Source organism: Rhinoderma darwinii, chromosome 2, assembly GCF_050947455.1.
Source record: "Rhinoderma darwinii isolate aRhiDar2 chromosome 2, aRhiDar2.hap1, whole genome shotgun sequence".
In the NCBI taxonomy this organism is placed as follows: domain Eukaryota; kingdom Metazoa; phylum Chordata; class Amphibia; order Anura; family Rhinodermatidae; genus Rhinoderma; species Rhinoderma darwinii.
In genome coordinates, this window is record NC_134688.1 from 392,473,387 (window position 1) to 392,494,374 (window position 20,988).

The window sequence follows — 20,988 nt, forward strand, 5'->3', positions numbered from 1 at the left end:
TTTTTCAAATGTGTTTTTTAGTTATTAGTCTCTTAAAGGGGGAGTTCACATCTAGTTTTTTTTACGCAGAAAACACGCCAAAAAACGTCCGAAAATGCCTCCCATTGATTTCAATGCGAGGCGAAGGTGTTTTTTTTCCCGCGAGTGGAAAAACCGTCTCGCGGGTCAAAGAAGGGACATGCCCTATCTTACGCCTCTGACCTCCTATTGACATCAATGGGAGGCAGAGAAAGTGTATTTCACAGAGTTTTTTGCCCGCGGCGCTCAATGGCCACGGGCGAAAAACTCCTCAAAAAAATCAGACTGCAGGCAGAGCAAAATCTGCCTCAAAATTCCAAACGGAATTTTGAGGCAGATTTTCCGCCTGCAAAAAACTCTGTGTGAACCCAGCCAAAGAGAGGCCAACATATTTATTCTTTATTAGTACATTTTTTATTTAAGAGCTGCTGGGTCTTATTAGAACTAGATGAGTTCTGAATATGAGAATATTGGGCCTTTTAGCAGCCCCAGTAAGGTGCTAGTAGACGAGCAGTTTTCATTCAGGTTTTTAATGCAGCCTGTGAAGCCAAAATCAGGTGTGGATCTTAAAGGTAGAGCAGGTATAAAGGACAGATTCCACTTCTGCTTTTATATGAATCCACTTATGGTTTTGACTTCGTACACGTGCAGGTTTTGATCGGGTTTTTGAACAGCCTCACAGGTGAAAAACCACTGTAAAATAGCCTCAATTCTTCCTGACATTGACCATGTCTGCAGCTTTTTTGCGTTAACTTTCTGCAACGTGCTTATTGGCTGATTAGATATTTGTATTAATGCAGGTGTACAGGGGGTCCTAATAAAAAGTATCCATATACGTCATTCAGCCATAATACTAGGGCTGAGTTCTCAAGTTGTGATGAAAATCGCACTAAAATAGAGCAGTTTTGCAGCAGTTCGTGGTAAAAAATGCATTTTCCACGACGTGTGAACCCAGCCTTAGGTCTTATTCACACGGACATATCCGCTTTGATCGCGTAAAAGGTCCGTGTGTCATCAGTATATGGTGCGCGGCTGCGTGATTTTTGCGCAGCCGGCATCATTATGACACTGTTTTTATATTTGCAAACAGAAAAGCACGTAGTGCTTTTCTGTTTTCATTCATTCATTTATTTTACTGCTGTTGCGCGAATCACACGCGGCACCCAGAAGTGCTTCCGAGCGCGATTTGCACGCACCCATTGACTTCAATGGGTGCGTGCAGCGCGAAACACGGGAAAATATAGGACCGGTCAGGAGTTTCAGGCAGCGCACATACGCTGTGTGAAATTCACTGACAGTCTGAACGGCCCCATTCATTAACATAGGTCCGTGCATAGCACGGACGTATAACACATTCCTGTGAATAAGGCCTCATACTACTGACAGGTTATTATCACACCTGTCAAGGGTTGGGATATATTGGGCAGCAAGTGAACAGCAAGTTATTGAAGTTGATGTGTTGGAAGCAGGAAAAATGGTCTAGCATAAGGACCTCACCAAATTGTGATGACTTGACGACTTGGTCAGAGCATCTTGTGGGGTGTTCACTGGTTTGCAGTTCATAGTACGTACAAAAAGTGGTTAAAGTGTAGCTAAACGTTTGACAAACTTCTGACATGTCCTAGTGACATGTCAGAAGTTTGTATTGTTGGGGGTCCGATCCCGGGGACCCCCACCAATCACTAGAACGAAGCAGCTGAGCGCTCACACGAACGCTTCAGCTGCTTCGTTCTAGCGATTGGTGGGGGTCTCAGTGCTCGGACCCCCACCAATCCAAACTTCTGACCTGTCACTATGACAAGTCAGAAGTTTGTCAAACGTTTAGCTACACTTTAAAGGAATGATAACCAGTGAACCAGCAACAGGGTCATGAGCGCCCGAGGCTCATTGATGCACATGACAGCGAAGGCTAGCCTTTGAAATCAAATTCCATAGAAGAGCTACTGTAGCACAAATTTTTGGAAAAGTTAATTCTGGCTATGATAGAACACACAGCGACCGGCTAAGTGACCGAAAATACAGTGCATTGCAACTTGCTGAGTTTGGGGCTGCGCAGCCGCAGACAGGCCAGATTGCCGACGCTCACCCCTTTCCACTGCTGAAAGAGCCTACATTGGGCACATGAGCATCAGAACTGGACCATGGGGCAATAAAAGAAGGTGGCCTGGTATGATGAATCATGTTTTCTTTTACATCAGGCAAGCTGGCGAAGACTGTGTAATGCCTTGTGCAATGTTCTGCTGGAAAAACTTTGGTACTGGCATGTTCATAAATAATAGTCGGACCCAAAACTAATTTTGGGAAATTCGCTCATGTCTATTAACTCGGAGGTCAGATTCGATCAGAATAAATTCGGTGCAAATCGAAAGTGCCTCGATTGCCCTGAAAAGTCGTGTATGACAAACTGAGTTCTTCTAGGACTGTATCCAACCCCTCTCAAGCTATGTAACCCCAAGACCGCATTAGTAATTCCAAAGTGACGGCAACATATATGGCTATGGGTAGACTGATGCTAACCGGTACGTAACAAACAGCCTGTTTAAAAACCCTCAGTACTGTTAGTGTTTTTTTATGCTATTTAAAACACACATGGTGGTATCGGAAGAAGCAATGGCTTTTTAAGAAGCGGTCCAAAAATTATCCCTTTTTTTTGGGAGTAGCAGTAGGTTTTGTGTTTATATCATATACTATGCATTGCTTCCACCACCACCAATACATGTGCCAGTGAAAAGGTGCCTGATTGTCCTGGAAAGTGAAAAAGCAATGGCTTTCTACAAAAGTCATCAAAAGCTTTTCAGGTTTGGGAGCAGTTTCAGGTTTATGTTTACCATGTGCAGGGTATGCCAATAATGCCACTGCCGCAGGCAGGCAGTGGCATCATTGGGCTGGGCATAAACAGCTAGTCCGAAATGGCATATCTATTTATTGGGATCAGGCGTAGGTGTGAGAAGAACCTCACGGATCCATGCCTGTTTCATTTTCACAAATGTAATATTTTCCACACTTGTGGAGGACAATTTTGCCCGCTTTGGTGTGACTGCGCCTCCTGCCGCACTGAAAACCCTCTCTGACAGTATACTGGAGGGTGGACAAGACAGTACAGTGATGGCATAGTGGGCCAGTTCCTGCCACTGGTCCAATCTGTTGACCCAGAAGTCCATGGGCCAGGGCTCAGGGTATCTACCGGAGAAAGGGCACGGTGCAGACACTACAGAACCCAGTTGTTCAGAAGGTGCGTATCCGTTTGCTAATGTGCGGCAGAGGAAAAAACTGTTCCATCATGTTCAGCAAACTATCGGCTGGTGCCACAGCTTCTGCTACTTGTATCGGTAGTGCTGGCAGAGGCGGTGGAGCGGCGACTCAGCGGAGAGAGGCCTCCTGATAAGACATGCGGTCGGCAGCCATCTGCTCGGTGAAAGCTGCAGAAAGCCGGAAAAAATTCCCCTATTTTTTGTTTTTTACAGCGAGGATGTAAAAGCATGGCTCTATAAAAGCCACCCATTTGCTTGATGATAACTATATGCTTGACAATACCAGGCATGCATCTTGCCATTCTCGCCAGCATGTCCTAGGAACCAGTTGTTTCGTTCTCCACTCTGCACTTGCATGGCTGGTCATGGCCAGGACCCTCATCATTGCCATCATGTCTTCCACAATGAGTGTTAGCCTCGTCCCTTAGGGGCTGTTCGCGCCTACTTTGTCTTGTTCCGTTGCTCTGCTCAGTGAGAGGAGCAGAACAAGAGAATGCCAGATCCAACCGTTCCCTTGCAACGTGGACACCGCCGGCAGCCGATGGAACCCATTGACTTCAATGGGTTCCGTCGGAGTGTCCGTCCATTTACCGGAAACAATAGCGCAGCACTATTGTTTCCGGTAATTTTTGACGGATCTGCGACTGAGGCCCCTAACGTCACCTCCAACGCAGATGGGAACAGACCCTTAGATCTGCCTGTGAAAACTTTATGTCCCCATAAACTTCAATTTCCTTCTAAAGTTCTAGCCCCTCTCCATCCACCACTTCCTCCTGCATGCCATATCGCCCGTGCGGGTCCCTAACAGTGACCCGAGTGCCACTATGACCACAGCTATCAGTGTTCTTACCACCACCATGGCTACAAGTGCCACTACTACCACCATCAACACCGCTATGAATTTCAGTCATGTCCTTCACCTCTGCCCGACCAAACGCTGACTTTGCTATTGCAACTTATCAATGGGGACACTGTCTTGAATATCCTCCTTACCACCCAGGGTGCTGTCTCTTAGGAGAAAAGAAGGTGCCCCACTAGGGGTGAGTGAGGATAGAGATGACCAAAAATAATTGCTTATTTTGGGCCGCAAATAAACTGGAAAGGAAGAGCAGGAGGAATGCGCTGAACAATGGCTCAAAGTTATGATGTCAGAGGTAATATCATCCTGCAGTGACTGAGATGAATAAGCCATCCAGTCCACAATGTGATCTGCTTCCTCCGCAATAGTATGCCTACCGGAGGCAACAGACAACTGTGGCCTGCGACTACTTGGCCGGATGGCTGGTATCAACAATATTGCTGCTGCTGCTACCTGCGCTACGGCCACACACATTCTTACTGGCAGATGACATAGCACGGGTATTTCCTCTTACATTACCCCGTCCATTGCAACTCTATCTTTTACCAGGCATTTTATTTTTAAATGAGACACCACTGAGCATGCGCTGGTTATTTTGACCACAGAGGTTCCACAGTCTATCTACTAAAAGTGCACTGTATTGTTGCTGCTGTTATTGTTGGCTAAGTTGGACGCAGAACATAATGTATCATTTGGGGGGCACTATTAGCAGTTTGATTTATGCAAAACTGTGTATCCGCAGGCAACGGCACGCTTTAAGCACCAGGGTTTCAATTTAAAATTGGTTTAAAAAAATTTACATTTTTACTTGGACAGAGACTGATTTATAACAGCGCTGTGTAACTGCTTGACTCAGAACAATATGACAATTTTTGGTGCCACTATTGGATATATGCAAAACAATGATTGATCTCACGTCGGTATCCGCAGACCGCAGCATGCTATCCGCACCAGGATGAATATTGAAGAAGATTTGTAAATGATGTAATGAATGTTGGTGATTTTACAAATTTAATGTAAGAATGAATTGTATAGCTGCAGCAGCACTTGCGAACAGCAATGGCTGCCTGTGCCGGTGTAAATACACTGACTCCTATATTTAAAATCTTTCAAATTATTGTAAATCTAGCGATCTCTTCTCCTCGCGTCACACATTGATACTTATCTACTATCTGTGTTTTACGATCTCTCACTGTCTGTCTGATGTCCTCTCCTATCTATGTCCCCTCAAAGCAGCAGCATTTCCTGGTTGGGCTGTTTTTATAATAGCTGTGATTTCATATGTAATTCGCTGAGTCATCAGTGACTCACACTGTATACCCCTCATGATTGGCTATGCTAGAGGGAGGGCTGCCTTCAAGGAATTATGGGGAAGTCACCAGGCCGCCACTCAATTATGTGATCCTACCTTTCAGTCTTTTTCTGATTATCTAAAATAACAGCCACCATTTTGAGTGATTTTATGCGGGACGAATCCCAAAAGTTTTAAATTTGCTAAAATCCTAAACTTTTTGGAAATTTGTAACTAATTTGATTTGCGTAGAATAAATTAGCTTATCTCAAATATATAAATGTATATGAAAAAATTCACTTTTTTTCTGTTACCTAGTCATCTGTTGCTTGTTAATATTTCAGATAACCATCTGGAAACCGATATTATTGATTTTTACGAAGAAACTAAAGTTAAATTTGCAGACCTGTCAGAGGATCTACTATGGGAGTATATTGACAGCGGAGAACCAATGTAAGTCTGACTTGGTGCAGTGGAAAAGATGTAGTATGTTGATTCAGAAAAGAGCATGGACAAACCTTCTTTTATTAAGCAATACTACTAAAACGTAGGAAAAAAACACACAAATTATGTATCCCCTTAATCGGACCGACTGAATAAAGTTAAATGCTGCGGTCAATAGCGACCGTGGCATTTAATTTATTTACAGTGGGAGGGAGCTCCCTCTTCCACCCATTGTCTGCCTGCAAATGCAATCGCGGGCCTCCGATGGGGTGTCCTGACAGCCAGGGGCCTAATTAAAGAGGCTCTGTCACCAGATTATCAAATCCCTATCTCCTATTGAATGTGATCGGTGCTGCAATGTAGATAACAGCAAAGTTTTTTTTTTTTTTTGAAAAATGATAAGTTATGAGCAATTTTATATTTATGCAAATGAGCTTTTCAATGGACAACTGGGCGTGTTTTCTCGTTTTACCAACTGGGCGTGTATTGTGTTTTTACCAATTGGGCGTTGTGAATAGAAGTGTATGACGCTGACAAATCAGCGTCATGCACTTCTCATCGTTCCCACCCAGCTTCTTTCACTGCAGACACACAGCGTGACGTCACCCACAGGTCCTTCAACCTTGTCGTCGGACAAATAAGATACATCGGCTCCAGGCATCCGAGGGGGTAATATGCTCGTCTCTAGGGAGTTTACTATGCTTAGCTGCACATGGTGATGCTGCTGCAGATTAAACTGTACCCTCTGACGCCTGGAGCCGTTGTGTCTTTTCTCTCGTCCGACGCCAAGGTTGAAGGACCTGTGGGTGACGTCACGCTGTGTCTGCAGTGAAAGAAGCTGGGTGGGAACGATGAGGTCCACCCACAGGTCCTTCAACCTTGGCGTCGGAAGAGAGAAGACACATCGGCTCCAGGCGTCAGAGGGTACAGTTGAATCTGCAGCAGCATCACCATGTGCAGGTAAGCATAGCAAACTCCCTAGAGACGAGCATATTACCCCCTCGGATGCCTGGAGCCGATGTATCTTATTTGTCCGACGACAAGGTTGAAGGACCTGTGGGTGACGTCACGCTGTGTGTCTGCAGTGAAAGAAGCTGGGTGGGAACGATGAGAAGTGCATGACGCTGATTTGTCAGCGTCATACACTTCTATTCACAACGCCCAATTGGTAAAAACACAATACACGCCCAGTTGGTAAAACGAGAAAACACGGCCAGTTGTCCATTGAAAATCTCATTTGCATAAATATAAAATTGCTCATTTAAAAAAAAACAAAAAACTTTGCGGTTATCTACATTGCAGTACCGATCACATTCAATAGGAGATAGGGATTTGATAATCTGGTGACAGGGCCTCTTTAAGGCCCCCGGGCTTGGCTTGGCTCAGTTTTACACTGACCGGCAGTAATTCACTGGTATACTAAATATACCAAAGCATTAGATCTGCGATCAAAAGATCGCAATGTGAAGTCCCCTAGTGGGACTGAAAAAATAAGTAATAAATGTTAAATAAAAATTATTAATAAAGATTACCGTTAAAAAAAAATATTTTTCCATTAAAAAGTAAGTGTATTTTCTTTAGTAAAAGTGTAAAAAATTATTTGCTATTTTCTTCCATTGTCCCCCAAAAAAGTAATAGTAAAAGTTAATCAATAAGTCCCATGAATCCCGAAAAAGTACCAATGAAAACTATGTTTTGTCCCCCAAAAAACAAGCCCACATATCTCTATTTTGACCGAAAAATCTAAGGCTTCATGCACACGACCGTGTTTTTGCGGCCGCAATTCCCCCGAAAATCCACGGGAGAATTGCGGCCCCATTCTTTTCTATGGGGCCGTGCACACGACCGTAGTTTTTGCGGTCCATGCACGGCCCGGGAGCCCGGACCGCAGAAAGAACGGGCATGTCTTATTACGGCCGTCTTCTGCGGTCCGGGCTCATTGAAAACAATGGCCGCGGCCATGTGCATGTCCCACGATTTGCGGGCGGCCTGCGGCTGACAGTCTGCTGACAGTCCCCAGCCGGCCGACCCGAAAATCACGGCCGTGCACACGGCTATGGTCGTGTGCATGAGGCCTAAAAGTTACGGCACTTGGAAAGCGACGATGCAAAAATCAAATAATTGTAGTTCAAGTGTTTTTATTGTGCAAAAGTAGTAAAACATAAAACCTCTACATATGTGGTATCGTCGTAATCGTACCGACCCATAGAATAAAGGTAACGTGTTTGCACTGCACGTGAACGGCGTAAATGTAAAATGCATACAACAATAGCGGAATTGCTGTTTGTTTTTCAATTCTCCACCAAAAAGAAAAGTTTAGAAAAGTTAATCAACTAATTCTATGTACTCCAAAATGGTGCCATTAACCAGTTCAGGACCGGGCTATTTTGCGCCTTCAGGATCAGACACCGTTTAGCCATTTTTAGCACGTGTTCGTTAAATGGCTATAACTTTTTTATTTGTTGGGCTAACGACGTAATTTTTGCGACGTTTTTTCCATAGACAATGCAGGTTTCACTTTTTATCGTTTTTATACACACCTTTTTTGCTATTTTAGAATTTTTATTCATAAAGTTTGAAAATAATAGTAAAAAAAATAAGCTTTTTTACGTTTCAGCTATTTTGTTTTTGGTACTAACATAGTTTTACCCTAAAATAGACCTTTTATTTGTGATCGTCATTGTCTACCGTAAATGTTAATATATTACATGTCTATATTAGGGTAATTGGGTCAGCGCTAGCGTTACAACAATGATTGGCGGGGGGGGGGGGAACGGGTTTTTTTGGGGTGGGTATTTTATGTGTATTTATTTAATTTTTTTTTGCACTTTATTATTTTTTTATTACTATGGTCTGTAACTCAAAGGTCAAAAAAGATCTTTGGGGAACTTTTATATATTTTTTTTCTTTCTTTTACACCATCTTTTCCACTGTAACTGGGGCTGCACATCAGCCCCAGTTACAGGGGAAATCAGCCCTCTCATAGTGACGATTGTCACTAATAGGGCTGTGCTGGGTCTAGTAAGACCCAGCAGCAGTCTGTCAGTAACGGCACCCGGCGATCATGTGACCAGTCACATGATCACCGGGAGGAATAGAGACAGCGTTGCTGCTGCTGTCTCTCTTCCTATACACAGCGTTCATTGAGCGCTGCGTAAAAAGACATCGGAGAAGACAGAAGCAGCGAAAGCTGCTTCTATCCTCTCCTCAGGGTCCCCGGCAGTCACTGACAGCCGGAGACCCGACATTCAGCTGCCCGATCGCGCGGGCAGCAAGTTAAAACCCCGAGCCGTAGAAAGTCTATGGCTCGGGTTTTAAGGACCCTGACCGCTGGCCGTAAAAATACAGCCAGCGGTCGGGAACCAGTTAAAAATACAACTAATCCTGCAAAAGAAAAGTTCTCGTACAGCTATGTCGACGCAAAAAGAAATAAGTTCTAGTTCTTTTAAATGCGACAATGGAAAAATAAAAAAAAATAGCTTGGTCATGAAAGCCTAAAATAGGCTGGTCACTGAGGGGTTAAATGTCAACATCCGTTTTGTCATTAGTTTTTATACATCCGCTGTAAAAAATGGATATTGTCATCAGTTTTCATTCCTTTTTTTAAAAGTTAGCGTAACATCTGATGCAAACAATATGGATATAACGGATGACATTGGTTTACTTTAATTTTTCTCATTTAAATGGCGAAAACCACTTTTGTGAGGTGCAGGGAGAAGCATGCTATCTTTTACTGCAATCAAATATTTCAGTCATCACAAAGACAGCCGTGGCAAATAAAATCCCAATTCAATGCCATCTATAACAACATGTTTCCTATTTATTTATTTTTATAGGGGGGGGAGGGGGGGTTAAATGCATATGAAAATGGAGAAAACCCAAAAACCCATAGAGTTGTGAAGAGTGATTTTGAATTAAAATAATGTTTTAATACTGCAGGGACAAAGCTGGCGGCTATGGCATTCAGTCTCTTGGAGGAATGCTGGTAGAAAGTGTACATGGTGATTTCCTAAATGTTGTTGGATTTCCCTTGAATCACTTTTGCAAAAAATTGGCAGAGATCTACCACCCACCACCGAAACAAGCCATACACCGAGTGAAGCATGATTCCATCCCTTATGTGGAGAGTTTCGAGAACCTCAGTGATGTGGAAGAAGATTGCACCCCTCTTAGCAAAACGTGTAAGGCTAAGAAAGGAGTTCAAGATCGTGTTGGTAACGCTAGCAGTTCTGGATCCTCTGTGTCCTGCACTCCAGGGCTTGCGAATGGGATTGAAGAAAGGCCTAAACACTGTGCTCAACAACTATCAAAAATATCTGACCTCCTTGATGGCTTTAAAGCATCAAAGGTAATGTGATTTTTACCGCAAATTTCAAAAGGCATTTGGAGTAAAAAAAAAAAGAAGCTTGCTGAGAGTTAGTTTCAGAACAACTGGAGAGCTACAGATTGAAGGCCACAGATAATGATCTTAGATCGCTCACTTCTTATGTTTGTAACAGTGAAACATACGTGCTCTTGCCCAGCATTCTTTTCTATTGACTTGACATCATTGTGTTAATTTAGGGCCTGTTCACATCAGTTTTGGCTTTGTTTCCGTCGGGTGAACCCTGCAACGGAAAGTCAAATTGAAGCCACAGCTTCTGTTTGTCACCATTGATATCAGTGGAGACGGAAACATTGCTAATGGTTTCCGTTCGTCACCATTCCGGCAGGTTTCCGTTTTTCAGGCGGAATCAATAGCGCAGTTGACTCCGCTATTGATTCCATCGTTAAAACAAACGAATGGTGACGAACGGAAACCATTAGCAATGTTTCTGTCACCATTGATATCAATAATGACGGAAACGGAAACTGTGGTTTCAGTTTGACTTTCCGTTGCAGGGTTCACCCGACGAAAAACTCTGACGGAACCCCGGAACGGAAAGCCAACGCTGATGTGAACAGGCCCTTATTGATAAGTCATGAGAGCACTGTCCGTGATCCTGTAGTTTAGTGTCCAGTCCGTTGATCACTTAAACAGGATCTTGTATTTATAGTGATGTTATTTTGAAGTGAAAAGGAAGTTTGGAATTTGGCCATGTCCATGGTGAAATGTGTCATGTGACCAGCAGCAGCCAACTGTATGTAAGGCAATGATAAAAAAAGGAGGATCTCACTTGTTAAATATCATATACATGTGTGTCTGTAGGGTATTATATTTATATGGCTACACAGAGACCTGCTGGTAAGTCCGTACAGTTTAAAGAGTCATTACAACTGATCATATGTAGAATTCATAAACCCCATCGGAAAAGCAGGTGGAGAGGCTGGTGATACAAACAAGCTGGTTCCTTTTTCAGCAGACAAGTACAACTCCCCGTTAGACCCTGTTCACATGTTTTGGTATGACGCATGAAATGTTTCCCTCAGAAAACCTACTTTACTGTCCTGTGCCAGGAGGAGATATCACCAGGTAAGTATCTATAGGGTTCTAATAAAAGCATTTTCAAGAAGTAGTGGTGTGAGAACCTCAAATGAGAAAGGCGTAAAACTGTAAGCAAACTCTGGTTTTCCTCATTTAAATCAATGTGTTAAAAATGTAGCATTTCCGCAAGATATGTAGCTTTGTATCTATTGACATACAGAAGAAACGTATGCTGCATGTTTTTCAAATATAAAAAAAAAGACTAAAAGAATAACAGTTTTTTTGATTGTTATTATAGTAGTGCTTGTTTGTGTTGATGCCTTTTCACGTATATTTTTTTTGACGTCCAGAACCACAGAGGACACCTCACCATGTCTGCCATAAATATCTGATAGGTGCAGGTCCCAGAGCTGGGACCGCATCTATCTTGAGAACAGGTGTCTCCTTGTTCTCACCTTGTGAGGCGGTCACTGGCCGCCGCATCCAGAGTGAGACTCGTTGGAAAGATGGCCGGGAGTACGGAAACCGCTGAGCTCGCTGTGCTACGCTGCTGACGTAACTAATTTACAAACCGTGTAGCGGTGAGCTACGCTGTTTCCAGAGCTTGGGAGTAAGGGAAACCGTGTAGCTTCCTATGCTATGCTATGCTTTTCTGTATCTTCCAGTCCTTTCTATGGAAGTTATGGAAACCGCGTAGCACAGTGAGCTTAAAGAGGCTCTGTCACCAGATTTTTCAACCCCTATCTGCTATTGCAGCAGATAGGCGCTGCAATGTAGATTACAGTAACGTTTTTATTTTTAAAAAACGAGCATTTTTGGCCAAGTTATGACCATTTTTGTAATTATGCAAATGAGGCTTGCAAAAGTCCAAGTGGGCGTGTATTAGGTGCGTACATCGGGGCGTTTTTAATACTTTTACTAGCAGGGCGCTCTGAAGAGAAGTATCATCCACTTCTCTTCAGAACGCCCAGCTTCTGACAGTGCAGATCTGTGACGTCACTCACAGGTCCTGCATCGTGACGGCCACATCGGCAGCAGAGGCTACAGTTGATTCTGCAGCAGCATCGGCGTTTGCAGGTAAGATCGACTTACCTGCAAACGCTGATGCTGCTGCAGAATCAACTGTAGCCTCTGGTGCCGATGTGGCCGTCACGATGCAGGACCTGTGAGTGACGTCACAGATCTGCACTGTCAGAAGCTGGGCGTTCTGAAGAGAAGTGGATGATACTTCTCTTCAGAGCGCCCTGCTAGTAAAAGTATTAAAAACGCCCCGATGTACGCACCTAATACACGCCCACTTGGACTTTTGCAAGCCTCATTTGCATAATTACAAAATTGGTCATAACTTGGCCAAAAATGCTCGTTTTTTAAAACTAAAAACGTTACTGTAATCTACATTGCAGCGCCTATCTGCTGCAATAGCAGATAGGGGTTGCAAAATCTGGTGACAGAGCCTCTTTAACTGTTTCCGGACTCCAGGCTATCTCTCCACGGAATCACAGCCTGAATGTAGCGGCAGTCCCCCTGGGTGGGGTCGGGGACCCCCCATTCTCAAGATAGGTGTAGGTTCCACAGCTGGGATTCGCATCTATCGGATTCCAATTTAAGACATTTATGTGGATATGCCATTAGTGCCTAAGATGGAAATACCCCTTTAAGACAAGTTACAGATACCCATTAACAGGTGCCCAAATAAAAAAAAGTTTATACAAAGTGCTCAGGGGCATAGCTGGATGGAGGCTAACTGGGCACTTGCCCTGGGGTCTCCATCCATATCTGCATTCGGGGGAAAGTGCCCAGTTAGCCTGTGTGTGTGTGTGTGTGTGTGTGTGTGTGTGTGTGTATAAATAATGTGTGTGTGTGTGTGTGTGTGTGTGTGTGTGCTGGGAGGGTTAGTATATAGTCTTGTCTAGGGTCTGAATACTTTTTTTGTTTGATCTGGGGTCTGAATTACAGAAGCACTTAGAGAAAAACGTATCGTTTCCTACATTTGTAATGTTTATAAGGTCAATAGTAGTGCCGTAATATTCCTACCGATCGCTTTATTTGTGAATTATCAAGTCTATTCTTTTCCTCCATCATACCACGTGACTGACTCTGGCTCTCCGAATCACACAGGCTCTTATGTGTGGAGAGAAGTCGGTCTCACTTTACATTCCTAGGAGACGCTTAATGAGAGACTAATAGTAATGCATAGAGAGACTGATTTTCAGTCTACACATAAGAGCCTGTGTGATTTGGAAAGTCACATGGTACAACGGAGAACCGGAATGGAACTGATAATAAGCTCAATAAGGCGCTCACTAAGAAGACCTAATGTACATTACACACGTGGAAAACGAGGGAAAACTTTTCTTCCAGAGTGCTTCTTTAGGTTAAAGGCTCTGGCGTCTGAATTTAATATAGGGGGGGGGGGTCTCGTCTGGGGTCTGATATTAATAAAGGTACCTGGTATGGGAGCTTATATTAATATACGGGGAAAGAATATATTTAGGGGGTCTGATCTGGGGGTCTAAATCAATGGGGTATTTATTTTATGTCTGCGATATGGCAGTACTATTTATGTGTTGCTGTCATTCATTTACAGGACTGCGGTTACAAAATGAACTCTTTGCCCCGGTGATGAAAGCCGAGCTGCAGCTCTGAAGTGCTTGTGTATTTTTAAAATGATACATGTATACATTTAGGGAGGATGATAATACGTAGTATTGTATCTTGTAGCAAAATGTATTTTTTAAATCCTAATGGGCAACCGAAACCTTGTCCAGATGCACAGCTGAGATAAATGTCGAGCGCTCTGATTTCCTCTACTTGTCTTCTGTTTACAGACATTGTTTGCAGCATCTAAACTGAAGGTCTTTGATAAGTTGAAAGATAAAGGTGTGCTGAAGGCCATGGAAATTGCAGAAAAGATTAATGCTTCTGTACATGGAACTGAAAGGCTTCTTGATGCTTGTGTTGCCCTTGGCCTGTTGGAGAAAACTCATCAAGGTGAATCTTAGTGGTAATTTATTTCGATGTAATGTTATAGTCCTGAAGACCTTAAAATGAGAGCTAGAAATCTATCAGGATATGGTAGCATTCCTGTGTGCAATTGATTTTCACAAGAATATTGCTAAACTTCAAACAAGTTCCCCTCCAGCTGAGCTTACAGTATAATTTTTGATGTCTGGTTGCTGTCAGACAAGGGGAATTTATTAAATCTAGATCCCTAGATAGTGCACCGTTTTAATAGCTATAGACAAATATTAGTAAATTGGGGGAAGATAATGTTGCTTTTTAGGGCCTGTTCACATTTACGTTGGAGGCTCCTTCAAGAGCTGCGCTATTTCTGGTAAAACCACGAAAACCAAAAGAATACCCACGGAAGGATTTAATTCAATAGTGATAGTGCAGTATATAACATCAAGGTATTAATACAATATGTCAGTCTAGGTTGATAACACCATGAAAAATCCGTAGTAATAACCAAGTAGAACTTGGTGCGTTGATCAAATACACAGCTAGAAGAACACTACAGAGTGGAAAAATGATCAACTTCAGCACAAAATGTTGAAATATAAAAATATATACATTTTATTACACATAGACATAACCGAATAAAAAGATGAGTCACATAATGAGAAAGCGTCAACCTATGCTAGACCAAATAAGTGAATGAATATAATAAACATGTATATATATATATATATAGAGAGAGAGCAGGATACAGACAAATGTATATCAAAAAGTCCAAGAGAAACAGCCAAGCCATATACAAAATGCATCGAATAGTTGCTAGATGTGAAATGGTAATCAATAAATGCGATAATAAATAAAGATGTATAGTAAATATTCCAAATACACATCAATGGAGGAGCTAGTGGTTATGTGCTGCAAGGGGCTGAATCATATCAAACTGACAAATGTAAGGCGTAAATACATACCAAAAGTCATGGTCTCACATAGGAGGGACGCCCACACCCGACGTGCGTTTCGGCAAATGCCTTCGTCTGGGGGTGGCGTTAACCGTTAGACCTATGGAACCACGTTGGAGCTAAAGTCAATGGGTTCCGTCGGCCACCATTGGTGTACATGGTGCAACGAAAGCAGCGCTTTCAGTTGTTCTCCTTTGAACTGGTCCTTACATTGAATAATTAAGGGGGTAATCGCCACTGTTTCATGTTTTTTGGAGTCGGAAGTGAATTCCTTTTACAAGGATGAGAGCATAGTTGTAGCAGAGAGCAGCTGTGACTCTGTCTGCCTCTTTGTGGCATAACAATGTTGCTAATATATAATTTTCAGGGACACTTTGCTGCTATGTAGGTGTTTTTAATGAATCTGTGATCAAATGCTGTCTGAAAGGGACCTTGATGGAAAAATAGCCATAATAACAGACTGTTTTGCTTTTTAATGTGTGCATGTAAGTTCTTTAACCTGTTATTTAATGAAGACCTTTGAGCTTTAAAGGAAAGGAGTCATGTTTGTTTGTTTTTTTTAATGAATAAATAAATGTACTTTTCATTTTTTTCCACACAAAATGTTTTTTATTTTTTTTTATTTTTTTAGTAACACTTTTTTACTCTTCTGAGGGCTGCCATGTTTTATTTCATCTGTGTATGTGTCTCTTCACGGCACATACACAGATGAAATAAGGCAGTGACAGGGCATAGGCCGTAACGAATGGGAGGCGTTTGTTATATCCTGTGCTTCTGCCGTCTACCTGTGTAGTCATTCATAGTAGGAGCAAGGAGCGACAGAGCAGCGGTGCTCGACGCTGTTCCTCCAAAACAGCTGATTGGCGGCTATGAAGGTTTAGCGACACACAAGCGCTGGTAATGCTAGGTTGCGGCTGTTTTATTGTATCTGACTGGCTATGAAAATGGGGGGGACCCCATGTTAAAAATACGACGTGGGGTCCTCCCCATTTTTATAACCACCCAGATACAATAAAGCCGCTGCAGCCTAGCATTACCAGGGTGGGAAGGGCCTGCGGCTGCCCCAGTACCCGACCATCACTAAAGATGGTCTGGTACTGGATCGTACCCAACTCTTCCCGATATCCTTGGTGGCGGTGGGCACCGGGGTAATAATGGGGTGTTAGTGCTAGCCTTTTTACCGGCTAAGGCCCCATGCACATGACCGTATTTTCATCTATTCCGAAATACTCTCTGTAAATACGGATCAGTAGGCATCCGTATTTCATCCGTATATACGGATCTGTACAAAAAAGAGGGAGGTTGCAAATTATGTCATCAACGTGTTGTCTAGCAATCCTTCTGTAAATACGGATGCACATCAGTAGCCGTCCGTATTTATGGAAGCTCCCATAGACTTCTATGGGAGAGTCCTTGCCATAATTACTGACCAGAATAGGACAGGTTCTAGAATATTTTCAGCACTGACACCCATCAGTAAAAATACTGAAAGGTGTCCGTGGCCAATAGAAATGAATTGGTCCGTAATTACTGATGAAAAATACTGTCGTGTGCATGGGGCCTAACACTAAGCCCCGCCTTAGCAATGGACGTCGTCAAACAGACATCTGCCATTACTAAGACGCTAATAAAGTATATAAAAAAACAGATTTAATCTCCCTGCATTGACTTCAATGGGAGGCAGAGGCGTTTTTGTTCCCGGGTGGCTTTTGACCGCTTGCGGGGGGAAAAAAAGCAGCGTTTCCTTTCTAGCGGCTCCCGCTTCCTGACCTACCATTAAAATCTTTTTGGAGGCGTTGTTCGTGGCTGTTTTGCCCGTGGTTCTTGCATTAGCTTCAATGGCCGCGGGTGAAAACAGTGGAAAAATAGTGCAGCAGGCAGTTTTAAAATCTGCTTCAAAATTCCTAAAGGAATTCTGAGGCACGTTTTTTTTTTTTTCTGCCTGCAAAAATCTCTGTGTGAGCAGTGTGGTTTTGCCACGTTTTTCCCCATGCGGCCGAAAACCACATCGAATTGCGCATGCGTTTTTACCACAATTTCTTTCACTGCGTTTTTTGGCTGCATGGCGAAAACACTGCAACACCGCACTGTGTGAATACACCCTAAGGCCTCATGCACACGAATGTGTATTTTGCGGCCGCAATTAACACGCAGAAGTCATTCACCACAGGGTCTTCCCTCTTGACTTCCATCATTCTTAGCCTTTTGTTGTGTTCTGTAGCTTCTGCCAGCTGCCATTGTAAAAGCACTCCCAAAATGGGAGATGGACAATGCTTAGCAATTTGAAGACACCGACACCTTTTCCTGGCTTGTAGACAAAAATGGGGAGTGAGTCTCCCTCCCATATTTACAGCAGCTGTAAGTCCAGCCGCTTTGCCTGATTCACCTTGCTGTAATTCTTGGAAGTGCTCCCTCTGGTGGCCAACGTACGAAACATGTCAAATTATTATTTTTAATACTTCCCACCTTGTGGAATAAAAAAACATACTGCAAAAAAAGCTTAAAAAATCTAATAGAAATAAGTAACGTACTTAAAAAAAATAAAATAACTAATTCGTGACGCATTCCCTTTAAAGGCTATGGACATTTATTTATTTCATTGCATGTTTTATGTGAAAAAAATAAAAATGGTTTTGAATTGAAAATTTTGAACCGTTTTTGCTTCTGCAGCTTGCATGTATTACATTAGATTGCAAGCAGCTCAATGCGGTCCAATGTCAATACAGACAGCCAGGCTCATGGTCAGCTCGCTTTCCAGCCTCTCCTGTCTTTTTTTGAATGCAAACATAAACTAAATTCTGAGCATATTTTATCAAATCAAAAATGTTCAGGATAGAGCTTAGAAAATATGCAATGCAATAAAAAAACAAACATAAAAAAATATACATGTCTATATGCTGCAACCTAGTGGAATTCCTGCTTATCTATACTGGGTCACAAATGGTCCCAACTCTGGATTTGCATGAAGTTATGTGATTCATTGCTTCTCTCAGCTGAGTGGGTGTAGGGTCATCCGTGCAGAGGTCAGCATGAGCAGTGTCTTTTGTGGCATCGCTGCTGCGTCATCGCCTTGCCTAGACATATTTATACGTTCTCAGTATACCTACAGATCACATGTTTTGCAATTAAAGTTAGACCCTCGGTGATCAGTCGATCAGTACCCACCAGCACTCAGCTGGTATTGCCAGGGAAGCGTCGGCTAGCAAGTCATTTCCCCTGCAGGGAAGTGTAGTATTACATGACGGTTATTCAGATGCATGGAAGGGACAGTTCCGCGACCGCAAGAGCTGTACGTTAACAGCTCTCCACTCTGGCTCAAAGCCTTTATGATACCCATGTGCCCTAATAGAACTTATGGAAAGGGTTTGTCTTAGTAAGATAACCCCATTAACACAGTAAATATTAGGGGGTAAGAGTAGAAGGGATGCTTTCTTATTTTATCCTTATTTACTACAAAGCACAGAATGCCTTTCAGCTCATTTATAACCGTTTTCCCTTTACCATGTAAAGTTCTACATTATGTATAGATCATTTAGTCATTCATATAACAAAGGGAAAAAAAGTGCACTCTCCATATAAGGTGACAATCCCATTCACCCCAAATGAGAACCACTACCATAAGAGAGAACCAAAAACATCCCATAAGAGAGAACCAAAAACATCCCAATGGAAAGTTGTTGTTTTTTTTTTTTTGTTTTTTTTGTCTAACAAACTCTGGAATCGAATTCCTTTTTTGTGGATGGATTACTCCTTTTTTGTGTGTGAAAGATGTAGGTAAACTTTTTGTTTTCATCAAGGACAGCCTTCAACTCAGGAGGAACATCTTCCATGTAGCGAAGCATTGTCCAACTCCGTGATTGTTATCATGGTGTTGTTGATATGAACCTCTCGGTCTTACATAGCACTGAATATTTGGGTTTGTGTCTATAAAATTCTGCCACTGCACCAAATTTATGTGTATATAATTTTCCTTTTTTTGTTTAGTTTACAGTAACACTGAATTAGCCAATACATACCTGGTCTCAGATGCTGCATTTTCAATCCATGAATATATCATTTACTCCAATGACCATTTATGGTCCCATTTTACACATCTGGATTCTGCAATAGTAGAAGGAAGAGGCCAACATCATACAGTCACTAAGAAATCATGTGACCACATAAACGTAAGATATATATATATATATATATATTTTTTAATGTATTAGACTATTTAGTTGAAAAGTCTTTAGAAACCACATTATTTTACCTTAAATAAAATGCCCACCTTTTAACAGCATGCTGTTTTTATGTCCAACATTCTGTGCTGATCAATTTTTTTTATTTTAGAGCATGTTGTTTTTATTGAAAACTTTTTAACAAAATATGTTTAATCACAACAAACTGGGAGGAGAACATAAGTGAATATTCTACTTTTGTAGCGACAGTGATGTGGAGGTTGACCGTTCCCTTCCATGGTTTCCTAAGATTAAGCGTATGGTGGCCATAGAAATCTTTTAATCAAGTAAGGCTGGGTTCACACGACCTGTTTTCAGACGTATTGGAGGTGTTTACACCTCAACCTCAAATTATGTCTGAAAAAACGCCTCCAATACGTCAGCAAAGATCTGCCCATTACTTTCAATGGCTCTTACGATGTACTGTGCCGACGACATGTCATTTTACGCGTTGCTGTCAAAAGACGGCGCGTAAAATAACAGCCTCGTCAAAGAAGTGCAGGACAATTCTTGGGACGTAATTGGAGCCGTTTTTCATTAACTTCAATGAATAACCGCTCCAAATTATGTCCGTAAAAGACGCGGCGAAAAAAGCCAGTACATGCAAAAACGTCTGAAATTCATGAGCTGTTTTCTCCTGAAAACAGCTCTGTAATTTCAGACGTAAATGCAGTTATCGTGTGCACATACCCTTATAGTTACAGTATGTTACAGTAAAGCAAGCTGGGAGATCATGAGGCAGATTTAACTACATGGTGGTAGCTGCTGCTGAGGGGCAATACTTCCTAAAGTATCGCTTGCCACCACTTACTGGAAAATGTACTTGTGTCCGTAAAAGGGAGGCAGGACTGGTGCAGGGGGTGAGGATGTGTAGACTGAAGCTACCACAATGGGTTAAGATCGAGAAGTGGGTGTGTTAAGGAACATACATTCAGGCCCCATGCACACGACCGTAAAAAACCTTAGTTTTTGCGGACCGCAATTACGGTCCGCAAAAACGGAGCAATTCACTTTCATTGAACACTGACACCTTTCCGTAGCACTACGGAAGGGTGTCCGTGCCGTGGAAATGTTCCGGGAATTATGGAACATGTCCGTTCTTTCGCATTTTGCGGGCCGTGCTCCCATACTTTGTATGGGAGCACGGCCCGAAAATGCGGCTGTCAGTCAGCGGCCGGCCGTGCCCGCAATCGCGGGCCGTGATTGCGGGCACGGTCGTGTGCATGGGGCCTCAAGGTGTAGTTCTTGGACTAAATAGGATTTCTACCTGCTTTGGTTTGCTCCGGGTACCAAGTAGTAAAGCGGAAGCATTTACGTATCTTGATTTAATGCGGACGTTCAAGCAGAACGATGGGTCACCAAGTGTCGAAACATTTCCCGAATCTGAGGCGTCTTCTCAGTCCATTCCCAACAAAAAAGTTTTCTATTTTCAAAAATAGACATATTAGGGGGATGTCTGGGCCCAAACAAAGTTTGCAGAATAATTTGGCGTGTGACCGTAGAGATGCAGAATATGAGTTGCTATAGCAGCTGGGTTATGTAGGTGTCAGTATCTGGTAGGTCACTGAAAATTGCCCAACCCAGAGT

General features: G+C 42.6%; 1 protein-coding gene across 5 annotated transcripts in view; it reads left to right on the forward strand.

The window, feature by feature from the left end:
* The window catches only part of ASMTL (acetylserotonin O-methyltransferase like), a 61,381-nt gene that overhangs the window by 12,891 nt on the left and 27,502 nt on the right, over positions 1 to 20,988 (forward strand). For all 5 annotated transcript variants that reach the window (XM_075854001.1, XM_075854000.1, XM_075854003.1 and 2 more), the window contains exons 7-10: positions 5,764 to 5,872; positions 9,803 to 10,211; positions 14,096 to 14,258; positions 19,169 to 19,350. In XM_075854001.1, coding sequence (XP_075710116.1) covers positions 5,764 to 5,872; positions 9,803 to 10,211; positions 14,096 to 14,258; positions 19,169 to 19,350 — 863 coding nt within the window. The remainder of the gene's footprint in view (positions 1 to 5,763; positions 5,873 to 9,802; positions 10,212 to 14,095; positions 14,259 to 19,168; positions 19,351 to 20,988) is intronic.